The 12,977-nt window shown below is 51.3% G+C and overlaps 1 protein-coding gene across 1 annotated transcript in view; it reads left to right on the top strand.

The window, feature by feature from the left end:
* Positions 1-11,905, top strand: part of LDLR (low density lipoprotein receptor) — a 37,316-nt gene extending 25,411 nt beyond the window's left edge. Inside the window, exons 11-18 of the mRNA XM_038567258.1 lie at positions 2,198-2,316; positions 2,613-2,752; positions 4,458-4,599; positions 4,699-4,851; positions 5,586-5,762; positions 8,605-8,679; positions 9,123-9,280; positions 10,066-11,905. Coding sequence (XP_038423186.1) covers positions 2,198-2,316; positions 2,613-2,752; positions 4,458-4,599; positions 4,699-4,851; positions 5,586-5,762; positions 8,605-8,679; positions 9,123-9,280; positions 10,066-10,101 — 1,000 coding nt within the window. The 3' untranslated portion in view covers positions 10,102-11,905. The remainder of the gene's footprint in view (positions 1-2,197; positions 2,317-2,612; positions 2,753-4,457; positions 4,600-4,698; positions 4,852-5,585; positions 5,763-8,604; positions 8,680-9,122; positions 9,281-10,065) is intronic.
* Positions 11,906-12,977: the final 1,072 nt, after the last annotated feature.

Raw genomic sequence — 12,977 nt, 5'->3', positions numbered from 1 at the left:
ATAGGCTTGGGCTCTTGCTCTCTGTTCTCCACTTGGGTCTTTCATTTGGCACATGGGGTTCATTCCCTGTGGACTGGATGAGCCCTGATTTGCTTTGTACCAGCACATGAAAATTGAGTTTTTCCCCCACCTCACACCAAGGCCCTAAATACCTTTGAATTCCTTTAAATGGGTGTCACCACAGTTTTTTGTCTGCAGGATTGTAGATTCTAGATTTCTCATTCTAGAAGTTAGATCACTAGATCCGAGGGTACATCCACGGATATAGCATCAAACTGTCATGGAACACCTGCTCTCCAGAAGTGCAGCTGAGGGACCCATTTCACTCACTGTCACCAGCCAGTCTTCCCTCTTTGCCAGTCTTTTTTTTTTCATTTTTTTTTAAAGATTTTATTCATTTATTCATGAGAGACAGAGAGAGAGAGAGAGAGAGAGAGAGGCGGAGACAGAGGCTCCACGCAGGGAGCCTGACGCGGGACTCGATCCCGAATCCTCAGGATCACATCCCGGGCCGGAGGCAGGTGCTAAACCGCTGAGCCACCCAGGGATCCCCGACCTCTTTGCCAGTCATGATGGGGAGGAGGTCTTTCAGTGTATTTGTATTTGGCTACTTGTTAGTTTGAACATCTCTTCAGAGGCGTAAAAGCCATCAGATATCTACTTTTTTTTTTTCATGAGAGACACAGAGAGAGAGGCAGAGACCTAGACAGAGGGAGAAGCAGTCCCCCTGTGGGGAAGCTGATGCGAGACTCAGTGCCAGAACCCCGGGATCACGACCTGAGCCAAAGGCAGACACTCAACCACTGAGCCACCCAGGTGTCCCCACTTCCAAGTATAGATCCAAAAGCAGTGAACACAGGCAGGCAAACAGGTATTTGTACCCCCGTGTTCATGGCAGCCAGGGTATGGAAGCAGCCCAAGTGTCCCTGGATGGATGAAGGATAAACTAATGCAGTCCACCACCTAATAGAATTGTATTCAGTCTGAAAAAGGAAGAACATTCTGACACCTTCTACAACATAAGGCAAGAAGTCAGACACAAAAGGACAAATACTATATGATCCCACTTATGTGAAGTTTCTAGGGGAGTCCCATTCATAGAGATAGAAAGTGGAGTGCTGGGAGCCAGGGGTTGGGGCAGGGGTTGGGGCAGGTGTTTGATGGGGTCAGAGTTTCCATGTGCGGTGGTGGAAAAGTTCTGGAGATGGATGGTGGTGATGGTTGCATGACAGTATGTATGTACTTAATGTCACTGAACTGGACACTGAAAAACGGTTAAGCTGGTAACTTTTATGTTATGTGTATTTTACCGTGATAAAAAAAATCTTTTTAAAGATTTTATTTATTTGAGATAGAGTGAGAATGAGAGAGAGAGTGGGGGGAGAGGCAGAGGGAGAGAGGGAACAGGCTCTCCACTGAGCAGGTAGCCCAATGAGGGGCTCAATCTCAGGATCAGGGATCGTTACCCAATCCCAAGGCAGACGCTTACCCAACTGAGCCACCAAGGCGCCCATTAAAAAAATTTTGTTTAACGATTTTATTTATTTATCCATGAGAGACCCAGAGAGAGAAGGAGGCAGAGATACAGGCAGACGCAGAAGTCTGTGCAGGAAACCCAATGTGGGACTTGATCTGGGGACTCCGGGATCACGCCCTGAGCTAAAGGCAGATGCTCAACTGCTGAGCCACCCAGGCGTCTCACCATTAAAAAATTTTAAAGAAAAAAAAAACACTTTACAAAATAAAAAATGTATAAAAGCCTTCAGAAAGCACTGTTGAGGGTGCACATTAAGCGCCCTCAGGGATCCCTGGGTGGCGCAGCGGTTTAGCGCCTGCCTTTGGCCCAGGGCGCGATCCTGGAGACCCGGGATCGAATCCCACGCCGGGCTCCCAGTGCATGGAGCCTGCTTCTCCCTCTGCCTGTGTCTCTGCCTCTCTCTCTCTCTCTCTCTGTGTGACTATCATAAATAAATAAAAATTAAAAAAAAAAAAAGCGTCCTCAGTCCTGACATTGGAATCAAAACCTCCCTTTGTTCTCGAAGGTTCTAAAATCCTGCAACCAGGTTGCAGGCACTAGGGTAGTGGAAGAAATCAATTCGAGGCGTCTTTTGGGGACTCCTTACAATTCCTGGCCCGGCTGCTTCAGGCGGGAGCCTCCCCTACTGACATCCTGCTATTCTTGCTGCTTTCCCACCAGCTTCATGTACTGGACGAACTGGGGAACCCCCGCCGAGATCAAGAAGGGGGGTCTGAATGGTGTCGACGTTTACTCACTAGTGACGGAGGACATCCAATGGCCCAATGGCATCACCCTGGGTATGTCCTTGGTTGGGACCTTGGTCTCTGGGGTTAGGCACGGCCTGGAGAAAAGAAAGGAGTGGCCAGGCTGCACCTGAATAAAAAAAAATGCAGCTCCCTGTTTTTTATAACCTGCCACTAAACTGCCCCAGCATGGCGTTTGGGCTGACAGGTGGAGATGTGCAGTGGGGGCTGCTTTTCAGGGCACGTCTCTGCCGGGTCCCGGGGGTCCTTCCTGTGGGGAGTGGAGTGACCAGGCCCAGGCCCCTCTGGCATTGACATGTGATCTCTCCTTGTCCACCTGTGGATTCTAGATCTTTCTGGTGGCCGCCTCTACTGGGTTGACTCCAAGCTCCACTCCATCTCCAGCATTGATGTCAACGGGGGGAACCGGAAGACCATTTTGGAGGACAAGAAAAAGCTGGCACATCCCTTCTCCTTGGCCATCTTTGAGGTGGGGACGGGGAACCAGGGGTTGCTCTTTGGGTGCTTGAGGGAAATCCCATCTACATGCTAGTTACTGACACAATGTATGTACGAGGTATACCTGCTCATGCTAATGGGTCAACCCACATTGTCTGGTTCATTCAAGCCAAGACCAACTTATAAAACTGAAGTTATTTCCATTTTCTTCTCATCAAAAGAGATAAATTTTTTAAGATTTTATTTATTCATGAGAGACACAGAGAGAGAGGCAGTGACATAGGCAGAGGGAGAAGCAGGCTCCCTGCTGGGAGCTCAATGCAGGACTTGATCCCAGCAGGACCTGGGATCATGACCTGAGCCAAAGGCAGATGCTCAACCACCGAGCCACCCAGGTGCTTCTGTTTTTTGTCTTTTTAAGTAAACTGTACCCCCAACATGAGGTTTGGACTCACGACTCAGATCAAGAGTCGCAGGCTCCCCGAGCTGAGCCAACTTTTGGGTGCCCCCTCACCCAAAGAGTCTTAAAGCAGCAGTTCTCATTTGGAGAGGCCATCTTGGTGCCCAGGGGACAATCTGGCACTTTCTGGAGACTTTTTGGTGGTTGCACTTGGAGGGGGAGTCCCTCCCGGTACTTAGTAGGTAGAGGCCTAGGAAGCTGCTAACAGCCTCACAGAGAGAAAAGGGGGCCAACCACAGCTGGAAACTGTTTTAAGGAAACATGATGTTTGTGCACCCTCATTCAAGCTGCGTGACTCAACATTCACCAAGAGGTAGAAGCCCCCTGGGTGTCCGTCAGAGATGAAGGGCTAAACAAAATGTGTAACTATGCAGTGGAACGTGATTCAGGAGACAGGGAGGTGCTTCTGACACACTGCCACAGGGACGATGCTGGAGAGAACCAAATCCAGACACAAGAGAACAGATCCTGTCTGATTCCACTTCTGTGCGGTCCCCAGAGGAGTCCTGTCCTCAGAGACCGGAAGTCAATGGTGGGCATCAGGGCCTGGGGTGGGGTGTGGGGAGTCCCTGTTTCATGGGGACAGAGTCTCAGTTTGGGTAGATGGAAAATTCTGGAGACGGATGGTGGTGATGCTTACACATCAATGTGAATGTACCTAATGCCCACAACACACTTAAAAAGGATTAAGATGGTTGATTTTAGATTATGTGTATTTTACACAGTTAAAATTTTTTTATTTATTTTTATTTTTATTTTTTTAAAGATTTTATTTATTTATTCACAGAGATGCAGAGAGAGAGAGAGAGAGAGAGAGGCAGAGACACAGGCAGAGGGAGAAGCAGGCTCCATGCAGGGAGCCCGATGTGGGACTCGATTCCAGGTCTCCAGGATCATGCCCTGGGCTGCAGGCGGCACTAAACCACTGAGCCACCAGGGCTGCCCTAAAATTTTTTTTTAAAAAGAAAGTAAAAAGAGGGGCGCCTGGGTGGCTCAGTCAGTTAATCATCTGCCTTCGGCTCAGGTCATGATCCCAGAGTCGTGGGGTCGAGCCCCACATGGGGCTTCCTGCTTAGTGGGGAGCCTGCTTCTCCCTCACCCTCTGCAGCATCCCCTGCTTGTGTTCTCTCTCTCTCTCTCTTTCTCAAATAAACCTTAAAAAAAAAAAGAAAAAGGAAATGAGGCTCGTACCCCCTAGTATTGCTTCCTTCCAAATATTCGGGTGTCCTACACCCTCAATTAATGGGATCTGCTGTCTTCCTTAATGCCCATATAGGATAAAATCTTTTGGACGGACATCATCAATGAAGCCATTTTCAGTGCCAACCGCCTCACAGGTTCAGACATTAATTTGGTGGCAGAAAACCTCTTGTCGCCGGAGGACATTGTCCTTTTTCACAACTTCACACAGCCAAGAGGTAAAGATGGGGTGACCGCTTCCTGCCTCTACATCCCCGCTGGTGTTCTGGAATTTTCTAGAATTTTCTAACCTTGCTCTCCTGCCTCTTCCACCTCAGGGGTGAACTGGTGTGAGGGAACTGCCCTCCCCAATGGCGGCTGCCAGTACCTGTGTCTCCCGGCCCCGCAGATCAACCCCCACTCGCCCAAGTTCACCTGTGCCTGCCCTGATGGCATGGTGCTGGCCCAGGACATGAGGAGCTGCCTCATAGGTAGGGGCACCGGCCTGCCTGCGCGTCAGTCCTGCTTCTGCCCCCTCTTGTGGCTTTAGTCCTGCAACTTGACCTTCCTGATCTTTTCTTTGCTCATCTTCCAAACGGGAGGGGGTGAAGCTCCAGGAGGCCCTCATAAGGGGTAACCATAGTTTGCCTTTGTCGTGCTGGATACGTGAGCCCTGTGCCAGGCATTTAGACAGATGCCATTCACCTTTGCTGTCCGGTTCACTCTCTCCCAGCCCCCTTGGGAGGTGACCGATTGTAGACCTGGGCATCGAGGGAGAAGATGACCCCCTTTCTGGTGTTTCTCATCCTCAGAGAAAGTCTCAGTTTGGGGACAGTGTGTTTGAAATACTTGTGAATCTGCCTTTCAAACTATAACAAATAATGTAATAACAATATAGATATTAGTATGTTTCAATTATTTTCAGTTTTTTTTCAAGATTTTATTTTTTATTAGAGAGACAGCACGAGCAGGGGGGAGGGGCAGAGGGAGAGGGAGAAGCAGACTTCCTGCTGAGCAGGGAACCCACCGAGGGGCTTGATCCCAGGACCGTGGGATCGTGACCTAAGCTGAAGACAGATGCTTAACTGACTGAGCCACGCAGGCACCCCTGTTTTCAGTTATTTCTTTGTGACCCATGGCACATGCTACTTATCCATCGTCATTATCACAGTTATCAGAGAAGCCCTTGGGCAGTAGAGTACTCAGGAGATGTTTCTTCTTTCAGGGACTGAACCTGGAGCCACCACCCAGGGCACGATCACGGTCAAGTCGACGGTCCATTCCACAGCCGGGAGGCCGACAGTCCCCTCCACAACCATGGGGCCAAAGCACACAGCCAGCCCGTGGTCTGTGGCCAGCCCTGAGTTCACCACGGCTGAGATGGTGACCATGTCCCACCAAGGTAAAGGCAGGGACTATCCTGGCCCCAGGTTTATAGCTCAGGCGTCTAGACAGGCCCCTTCAGAGGCCAAGAGAATCTGGGGAAGGGATACTGTGGGTCTAGTCTTGTCCCTGCACTCTTTCTGACATAACCTATGCGATTTCAGAAGCCTCCATTTGGCTACCTGGAAAATGGGACCAATGACAGTGGCCGCCCTCCTCGTGGTAGTAGTGGGGATTGTGTGGCCCAAGGCATGTGAAGCACTTGAGTGTGTGGTGGTGACTTATCCCAGAGTCTTCCCAGTGCAGAGACCCCGGAGCCTGAAATGTTATCAAGGCCCATTCGATGACCTGCTTTCCAGGTGTCTGCCCAGCGGGCCAGGGCTAGGGTGAGGCAGGTGAGGCGCTCCGCAGGGTGGCATCTGAGGGACCACCAAAAACCCAGGACTTAAAATAATATTTTATTGCATTACTTTTTCAAAGATCAAATCCCTGAACTATGGGCCGAACACCTGGTCTTGCAAATATAATTTGATCAGATGGGGCACCTGGTGGCTCAGTGGTTGAGCATCTGCCTTCGGCTCAGGTCGTGATCCCGGGGTCTGGGGATCGAGTCCCACATTGGGCTCCCCATGGAGAGCCTGCTTCTCCCTCTGCTAATGTATCTGCTTCTCTCTGTCTCTCATGAATAAATAAATAAAATCTTTAAAAGACTTTGATCAGAGCCTGGGTCCCAACACGGCCAGGACAGGCAAGTGTAGATTCAGAGCCTGTCTTCCTAAACATTTGATTTTTATCAGGGGGTATTGGCCTTCATTTTTATTTCTTAAAAAAAGGTCACATTAAAATATTACTCTATTACTAAGGGTTTTTTTGCTTTTGTTTTTGGCACGGGGCGGGGCCGGGGCGGGGGAGGGGGGTTGGCGCAGGCTCTAAGTTTTGTGCTTATGGCTTAGTGCCTGGCTCACAACCTAGCCCAGGCTCTCAGTGAATTAATGGAAGACCCGCCATTCATCTCTTTGCCCACCAGAGGGCACCTGCCCTCGTGTTTGGCCAGAAAAATGGAGCTCATAGATGTTTCTAGCCAGAAAAAAATGGGCTCATCAGCAAGTTGGACATTTTTTTCTCCCTCACAGTGGCTGAAGCCTATGTACCACCATAAACAAGGTAAAGCAGAAACTGCTGTGGTTGAGAGAGGCCAGGAAATCTTTCCACCGGGGGCAGTGCCACTGCTTGGAAAATTGTTTCACAGATGGGCCCACCCAGGGCTCCTTGATTTGAGCAAAGGAGCCCCCCCCCTTTTTTTTAAGATTTTTTATTTATTTATTCATAGAGACACAGAGAGAGAGAGAGAGAGAGAGAGAGAGGCAGAGGGAGAAGCAGGCACCATGCAGAGAGCCTGACGTGGGACTCGATCCAGGGCCTCCAGGATCACGCCCTAGGCCGCAGGCAGCCCTAAATCGCTGCGCGACTAGGGCTGCCCCAAAGGAGCTCTTTTAAGGGAAAAACTTCTCAAGGATCTTGCTGGTGCCTTAAAATATTTTTGTTAGAAGTTTTCTTAAATATGCACAAATATTTTTTTTAAAAAAGGCAATTTAGGGATCCCTGGGTGGCGCAGCGGTTTAGCGCCTGCCTTTGGCCCAGGGCGTGATCCTGGAGACCCAGGATCGAATCCCACGTCAGGCTCCTGGTGCACGGAGCCTGCTTCTTCCTCTGCCTGTCTCTCTCACTGTGTGCCTATCATAAATAAATAAAAAAATTTAAAAAAATTTTTTTAAAAAAGGCAATTTAAACTACACCACGTATAACCAGCCAATATAGGGCAGCCCTGGTGGCTCAGCAGTTTACTTCTGCCTTCAGCCCAGAGCGTGATTCTGGGGACCTGGGATCGAGTCCCGCATCGGGCTCCCCACATGGAGCCTGCTTCTCCCTCTGCCTATGTCTCTGCCTCTCTCTCTCTCTCTCTCTGTGTCTCTCATGAATAAATGAATAAAATTTAAAAAAAAAAGGTTAACCAGTCGATATAACCCACCTGGGGTTTGAATAGAACTGATGATGTAAATCATGGCTCACTTGCGTCCATGTGGCCCAGGTGTGGATCTTCGGTCTTCCCGGGCTGTTTGTTTGGAGGACTTTAAACTTTGATTTGCCTGGGGCCCTCACAGGGCTCAGGTGCACCAGTGTGCTTGTGTAACGAGGTTCCCCCCAGTATTTATTAACTGGGGTAGTTGACACAGGAGTCTGGAGCTTTGGTGCAGTCCACACTGGGCCCAGGAATTGCTGAACAGTCCAGAGTCAGGTGGCTGCTATCCCGTCCAGACCTGTCTCGTTTCCATCAGATGCAGAACCAGCATGAAACATTCCACCAGTGACCTCACCAGCTAGCGAATGTACCTGCAGGCTCTTGCCTCAAAGATCGTTGGTCCCTCCCCCAGAGCTTTGAAATGCTTGGCTGAGGAACCCTCTTAAATCTGCTCTAAGTCCCATAATCCCAACTGCTAATGAAAGAGGCCCCAGTGTGATGCCTCTCAAACCTGGGAGACGCTCCAAGTTCCTTTGAACTTCTTTTTTTTTTTAAGATTATTTATTTTAGAGAGAGAGAGAGTACAAGCAGTGGGAGGGGCCGAGAGAGAAAGAAAACCCAGCAGACTCTGGTGAACACGGAGCCTGACATGCAGGGTTTGAACTCATGACCCTGAGATCACAACCTGAGTTGAAAGCTAGAGTCGGACCCTTAACCCACTGAGCCACCCAGGCTTTGAACTTTTAAAGACACCAGGAAGCAGGAGGTGTTTCCGTCTATGTGTGGGTTGTTATATACCTGCCGTGGATCTGAGCTTCACTTTGTCCTTTCTCCCGTGCAGCCCTGGGCGACGCTGCCAGCAGAGGAGACGAGAAGCCCAGGAGCGTGGGGGCTCTGTACATCATCCTCCCCATCGGTAAGCGAGCAGGCCAGGCCCACCCTGGGGCCCGGCTTCCTGCAAAATGACCTCCCTGCCCAGCGAAGCCACCCCAAGAGCCCACTAGAAATGGTGCAAAGAACACTCAGAAGAAAAGAGTTTTAGCCGCATTGATAGAGACCGGTCCCATTTCTGAAGGATGGGTAGCCCCATATGTGGGGACTCAGAGGAAACCTGGGAGAACCAGCCACAGTTGGGTAGCTCCAGGGTGACGCAGTCGCAGTGGGCTTTGCGTTAGAGATTTGTTAGGCACGTAGATAGGTTTTGTTTGTTTTCCAGTGGAGGAGTATGGCTTTAAATTTGCAACAAAAACCCTAAATAAGTCAAAAAGGGCAGGAGTCTGCAGGCGGTGTCACTCGGGGGGCTGAGCTGGGTGGCAGGGCCCTGGGGCGGCCTCCTGACCTGGCCACCTCCCGCTGCAGTCCTGCTCATCCTCCTATGCTTCGGGACCTTCCTCCTCTGGAAGAATTGGCGGCTTAAAAGCATCAACAGCATCAACTTTGACAATCCCGTGTACCAGAAGACCACGGAGGACGAGGTGCATATCTGCTGCAGCCAGGACGGCTACACCTACCCTTCGGTGAGTACCGGCCCAGGAGGCCCCCCACCTCCTCATCCTCCCCACAGGGCTGGGAGATCCTCCAGAGACCCTCAAGGCGGGGGATAGGTAAGGACAGGATCAAGAGAAAGCAAACAAAGAAGGGAAGTGGGGGCTTTTGGGGAGGGAGGGAGATTTTTTTTTAAGTTTTTTATTAAAAAAAAAATTTACTCATGAGAGACAGAAAGGCAGAGACACAGGCAGAGGGAGAAGTAGGCTCCATGCAGGGAGCCTGATGCGGACTCGATCCGGGACTCTGGGATCACTCTGGGACTCTGGGATCGCGCCCAGGAGGGAGATTTTAGATGAGGCAGCTGGGGCAGGCTCCCCAGGCCAGGGAGTGTGTGGCTTGCAGAACACATTGCCAAAGTGTAGACTCGGAGGCTGGTGAGGCTGGAGCTGAGAATCGGGGTGGGGGTGTCGAGCGAGTTGCCCAACGTAGGGAAGGGACCAGGCAGGGCCTTGTGCACCTGGCCTCAGGAGGAACCACATGGGAGCCATGGAAGGTTCTGATTAGAGGAGGGACTTGGCCTGACTCCCGGCTCACCGGCGCCCTCAGGTGGCTGTCGGGGGAAAGACGGGGGCAAGGTCGTGGGGTGGGGCGGGCCCCCAGCTTGGCGGAGGCTGCTGCGCTGGTGCAGGCTCGGATGAGGGGGGCTGGCCCCCCGCGCGGGCGCGGGCGTCAGGGAGGGAGGCGTAGGTGGCCTCTGGCCATGTTTACTGAATGTTGGACTGATCGCTTCCGGCGTTTATCCTTCTGTTGACAGAGACAGATGGTCAGCCTGGAGGATGATGTGGCCTGAGCCGCTGCCCCTGGTCCCGTCCTTCCCCGGAACCTGCTGCCGGTCACGAGCAGGAAGGACACTTTCTCCCCGGACCCTTGACCTGCCACAAACCCTTCCTGAGACCTCGATGCCCTCCTGTTTCATGCAAAGTGACCAAAGCCCTGCTGGCGGCCGCAGCCCGCTGCCGCTTGGCCTGTCTGCCAGAGCTTTGTTCTATATATTTATTCATCTGGGAGGCAGAACGGGCTTCCAACGGCGCACACGCAACGGGTTTAGGTAGGGCTTTTTTTTTTTTTTTTTTTTTTTTTTCAATTTCTCTATGAATAGCGGAGAAGAGAAAGTCGAATGAGCTGGGGGGGCGGGGCGAATGAGCTGGGGGGGGCCTGGGCATGTTTCTGCCCTCTCCAGGGACAGCACACTTCTCCCCTCCTGTGGGACTGACGGACAGAGAGGGGGAGAGAGAGGGAGAGGGAGAGAGAAGGCAAGCGGCTCTGACCACGAGAGCAGGCCCTACCCCAGGTCCTGAGTAAGCTGCCTGCCCCCACTCTAGCCCGAGCCCCCAAACTCAGGAGTAAATGTGTTCACCTCTGCCTTGCTGGACAGCCAGCACTAGCTTTTGCCTTGCCGCCCCCTCCCCTGCCCAGATCTGGATCAAACTAGTGTTTTCCAAGCGAGATTTGTGCCCTCCCTTTACGCCAAGACTCTGGCATTGGTCCTGACGTGGCCAAATCCAGCGTCCTGGGGCCGGGGGCCAACCGAACCCCATTCATTCACCAAAACCTCATCGGTTCCCAGGGAAAGCCTGAGCCACCGGTTGCCCTTAATATTTATTAAGTGCCTGAGATACCCAGTCAGCTGATGCATGGAGACAGCGGGCCCCGACCTCTAGGAGCATCCTTAGGCCTGGGTGCGGCGGTGCAGATCCCAGCCCCTGCGCCCACCCCAGCCCCTTCCAGATCCCCTTGCACTTTTTTTAGTTCAGGGCTGTATCTTGTGTAAAGTTGACATAGTCACTATTTTGCACTGGTTTCTGTTCCAGTTGGGATGGGCTCCGGGGTGGGAGAGGATGGATGAATGTACAATCTCGGGGCCTTCCCCCTCCAGCGCCCCCCTTCCTGCCCCTCCCAGCACTTCAAAGCCACAATCATGACTATCCAGCCTGTGTTTCCACTTCTATGCAGATCCCCCTGAGCCATTAACTTCCCCAAGATGGTTGTCTTTTGTTTGACGAATGCCCACTTTAGCCCTGTAGGATGTCCCCCGGGCTTCGTCATTTTATGGGACTTAAACAAAATATCTTTCCAATACTATCATACGGTGTCACGTCTATGACCAAAGAGACAAGTGGCAGCCTCCTGTGGACTCCTGTCAAGGGCTTGTCCACTGTTCACTGCATGACCACCAAACACTGTGCCCCTGTAGGAAACTGTGAAAGCCTTTTCTCCTTCTGAAGCATGTAAATAAACCCCTGTACAGGTAATGGGGGGGGCTTTTTGTTATGTTTGCACTTTGTATATTTGTTAAACATTATCACTTATGTATATGAAACAAAGATCTATTTATTTTTGCAAACCCTGGTTGCTGCATCGGTGACCCCTCCGGGGGCTCTGCGTTGGGGGAAGTTGTCTCTGAGACGCCTCTTCTTTTTGTACAAAGATGACTCGTGCGGGCTTTGCGCAAAGCTCTTCGGGAGAACCGTGTCTGTGTTGTATATATGATGGGTTGCTTTGGGGGGATGGGTATCGCTTTTTAAACCACTGTATAGAATGTTTTTATAGCCCAAATGTCTTACTGTGATCAATTAAATTTCTTAAATGAACCACTTGGTGAAACCTGGACCGCTTTCTTCCTCTAGTCTCTGGCTCCTCTGTCTGTGCATGAGCAGAACTTCTCAGGAGATGGCTCTGGAAAAGGGAACATTTCCCCAGAGCTCAGGATGGCCACCGGCTATGGGGTGCTTCCCTGAAGTGGGGTTTTGCTAAATCTCCTGCATGCTCCTTCACAGAACCAACATCTAATGGGTGCCTGTGTGGTGTGCAGGTCCCGGCCTAGGCGTGTGGGACACTGCCATAAATAAGAGAGTAAGAGTCTGCCCTCAAGGAGCTGATATTTTAGAACGGGAAACAGATACAAACAATGACCATATTTTAGAAGAATATTCTAGAAGAATGTTAAACAGGGCAATGGGGCAGAGAAGTGACTGGCAGGGAGAAGGCTCCTTTAGGGAGGGCTCAGGGAAGGATTCTCTAAGGAGGTGACATTTGGGCTGAATCCAGAAGCATAAACTGCGAGGAGTGGCTGGAGCGGAGACCTTCCCACTTGGTTCAATCAACACATGATTCCCGAAGGGAGCGTCCCCTTCAAACCCTTTGGGCCCCTGGAGGTTGATGTGAGGTTTCTTTCTTTTTTTTTTTTTTTAAGATTTTATTTATTCATAACAGACAGAGAGGCAGAGACACAGGCAGAGGGAGAGGGAGAGAAGCAGGCTCCATGCAGGGAGCCCGACGTGGGACTCAATCCCGGGACCCCAGGATCACATCCCCGGCCGATGGCGGGGCCAAACCGCTGGGCCACCGGGGCTGCCCCGATCTGAGGTTTTCTTAAAGGATGAACACCTAGGAAATAAATCGCTGAGATAATAAAATGAGGTCTCACAACACAAATCCAAATAATCACGAGTTCCGGCGAATCGGGCCTCAAATTCCGTAGTAGCAACATTTGGCCAGAGCTGTGGGCATCCCAGGCACGCACACCCCCATTCTCTCGTGCACCCCAGCTTTACTGGAGTCTGACGTGCAGGCTTCAGACCCCTTTCCCGGGACATGGCAAACCAAACCGTAAGGAGTCTAGGCGCACCTGTCGGGGGTCAGGGACACAGCGGGTCCATGGATGCA

This window comes from Canis lupus, chromosome 20 (genome assembly GCF_011100685.1).
Source record: "Canis lupus familiaris isolate Mischka breed German Shepherd chromosome 20, alternate assembly UU_Cfam_GSD_1.0, whole genome shotgun sequence".
Lineage (NCBI taxonomy): Eukaryota > Metazoa > Chordata > Mammalia > Carnivora > Canidae > Canis > Canis lupus.
The sequence above is the reverse complement of the archived record's forward strand: the minus strand, read 5'-3'. Positions and strand labels throughout refer to the sequence as shown.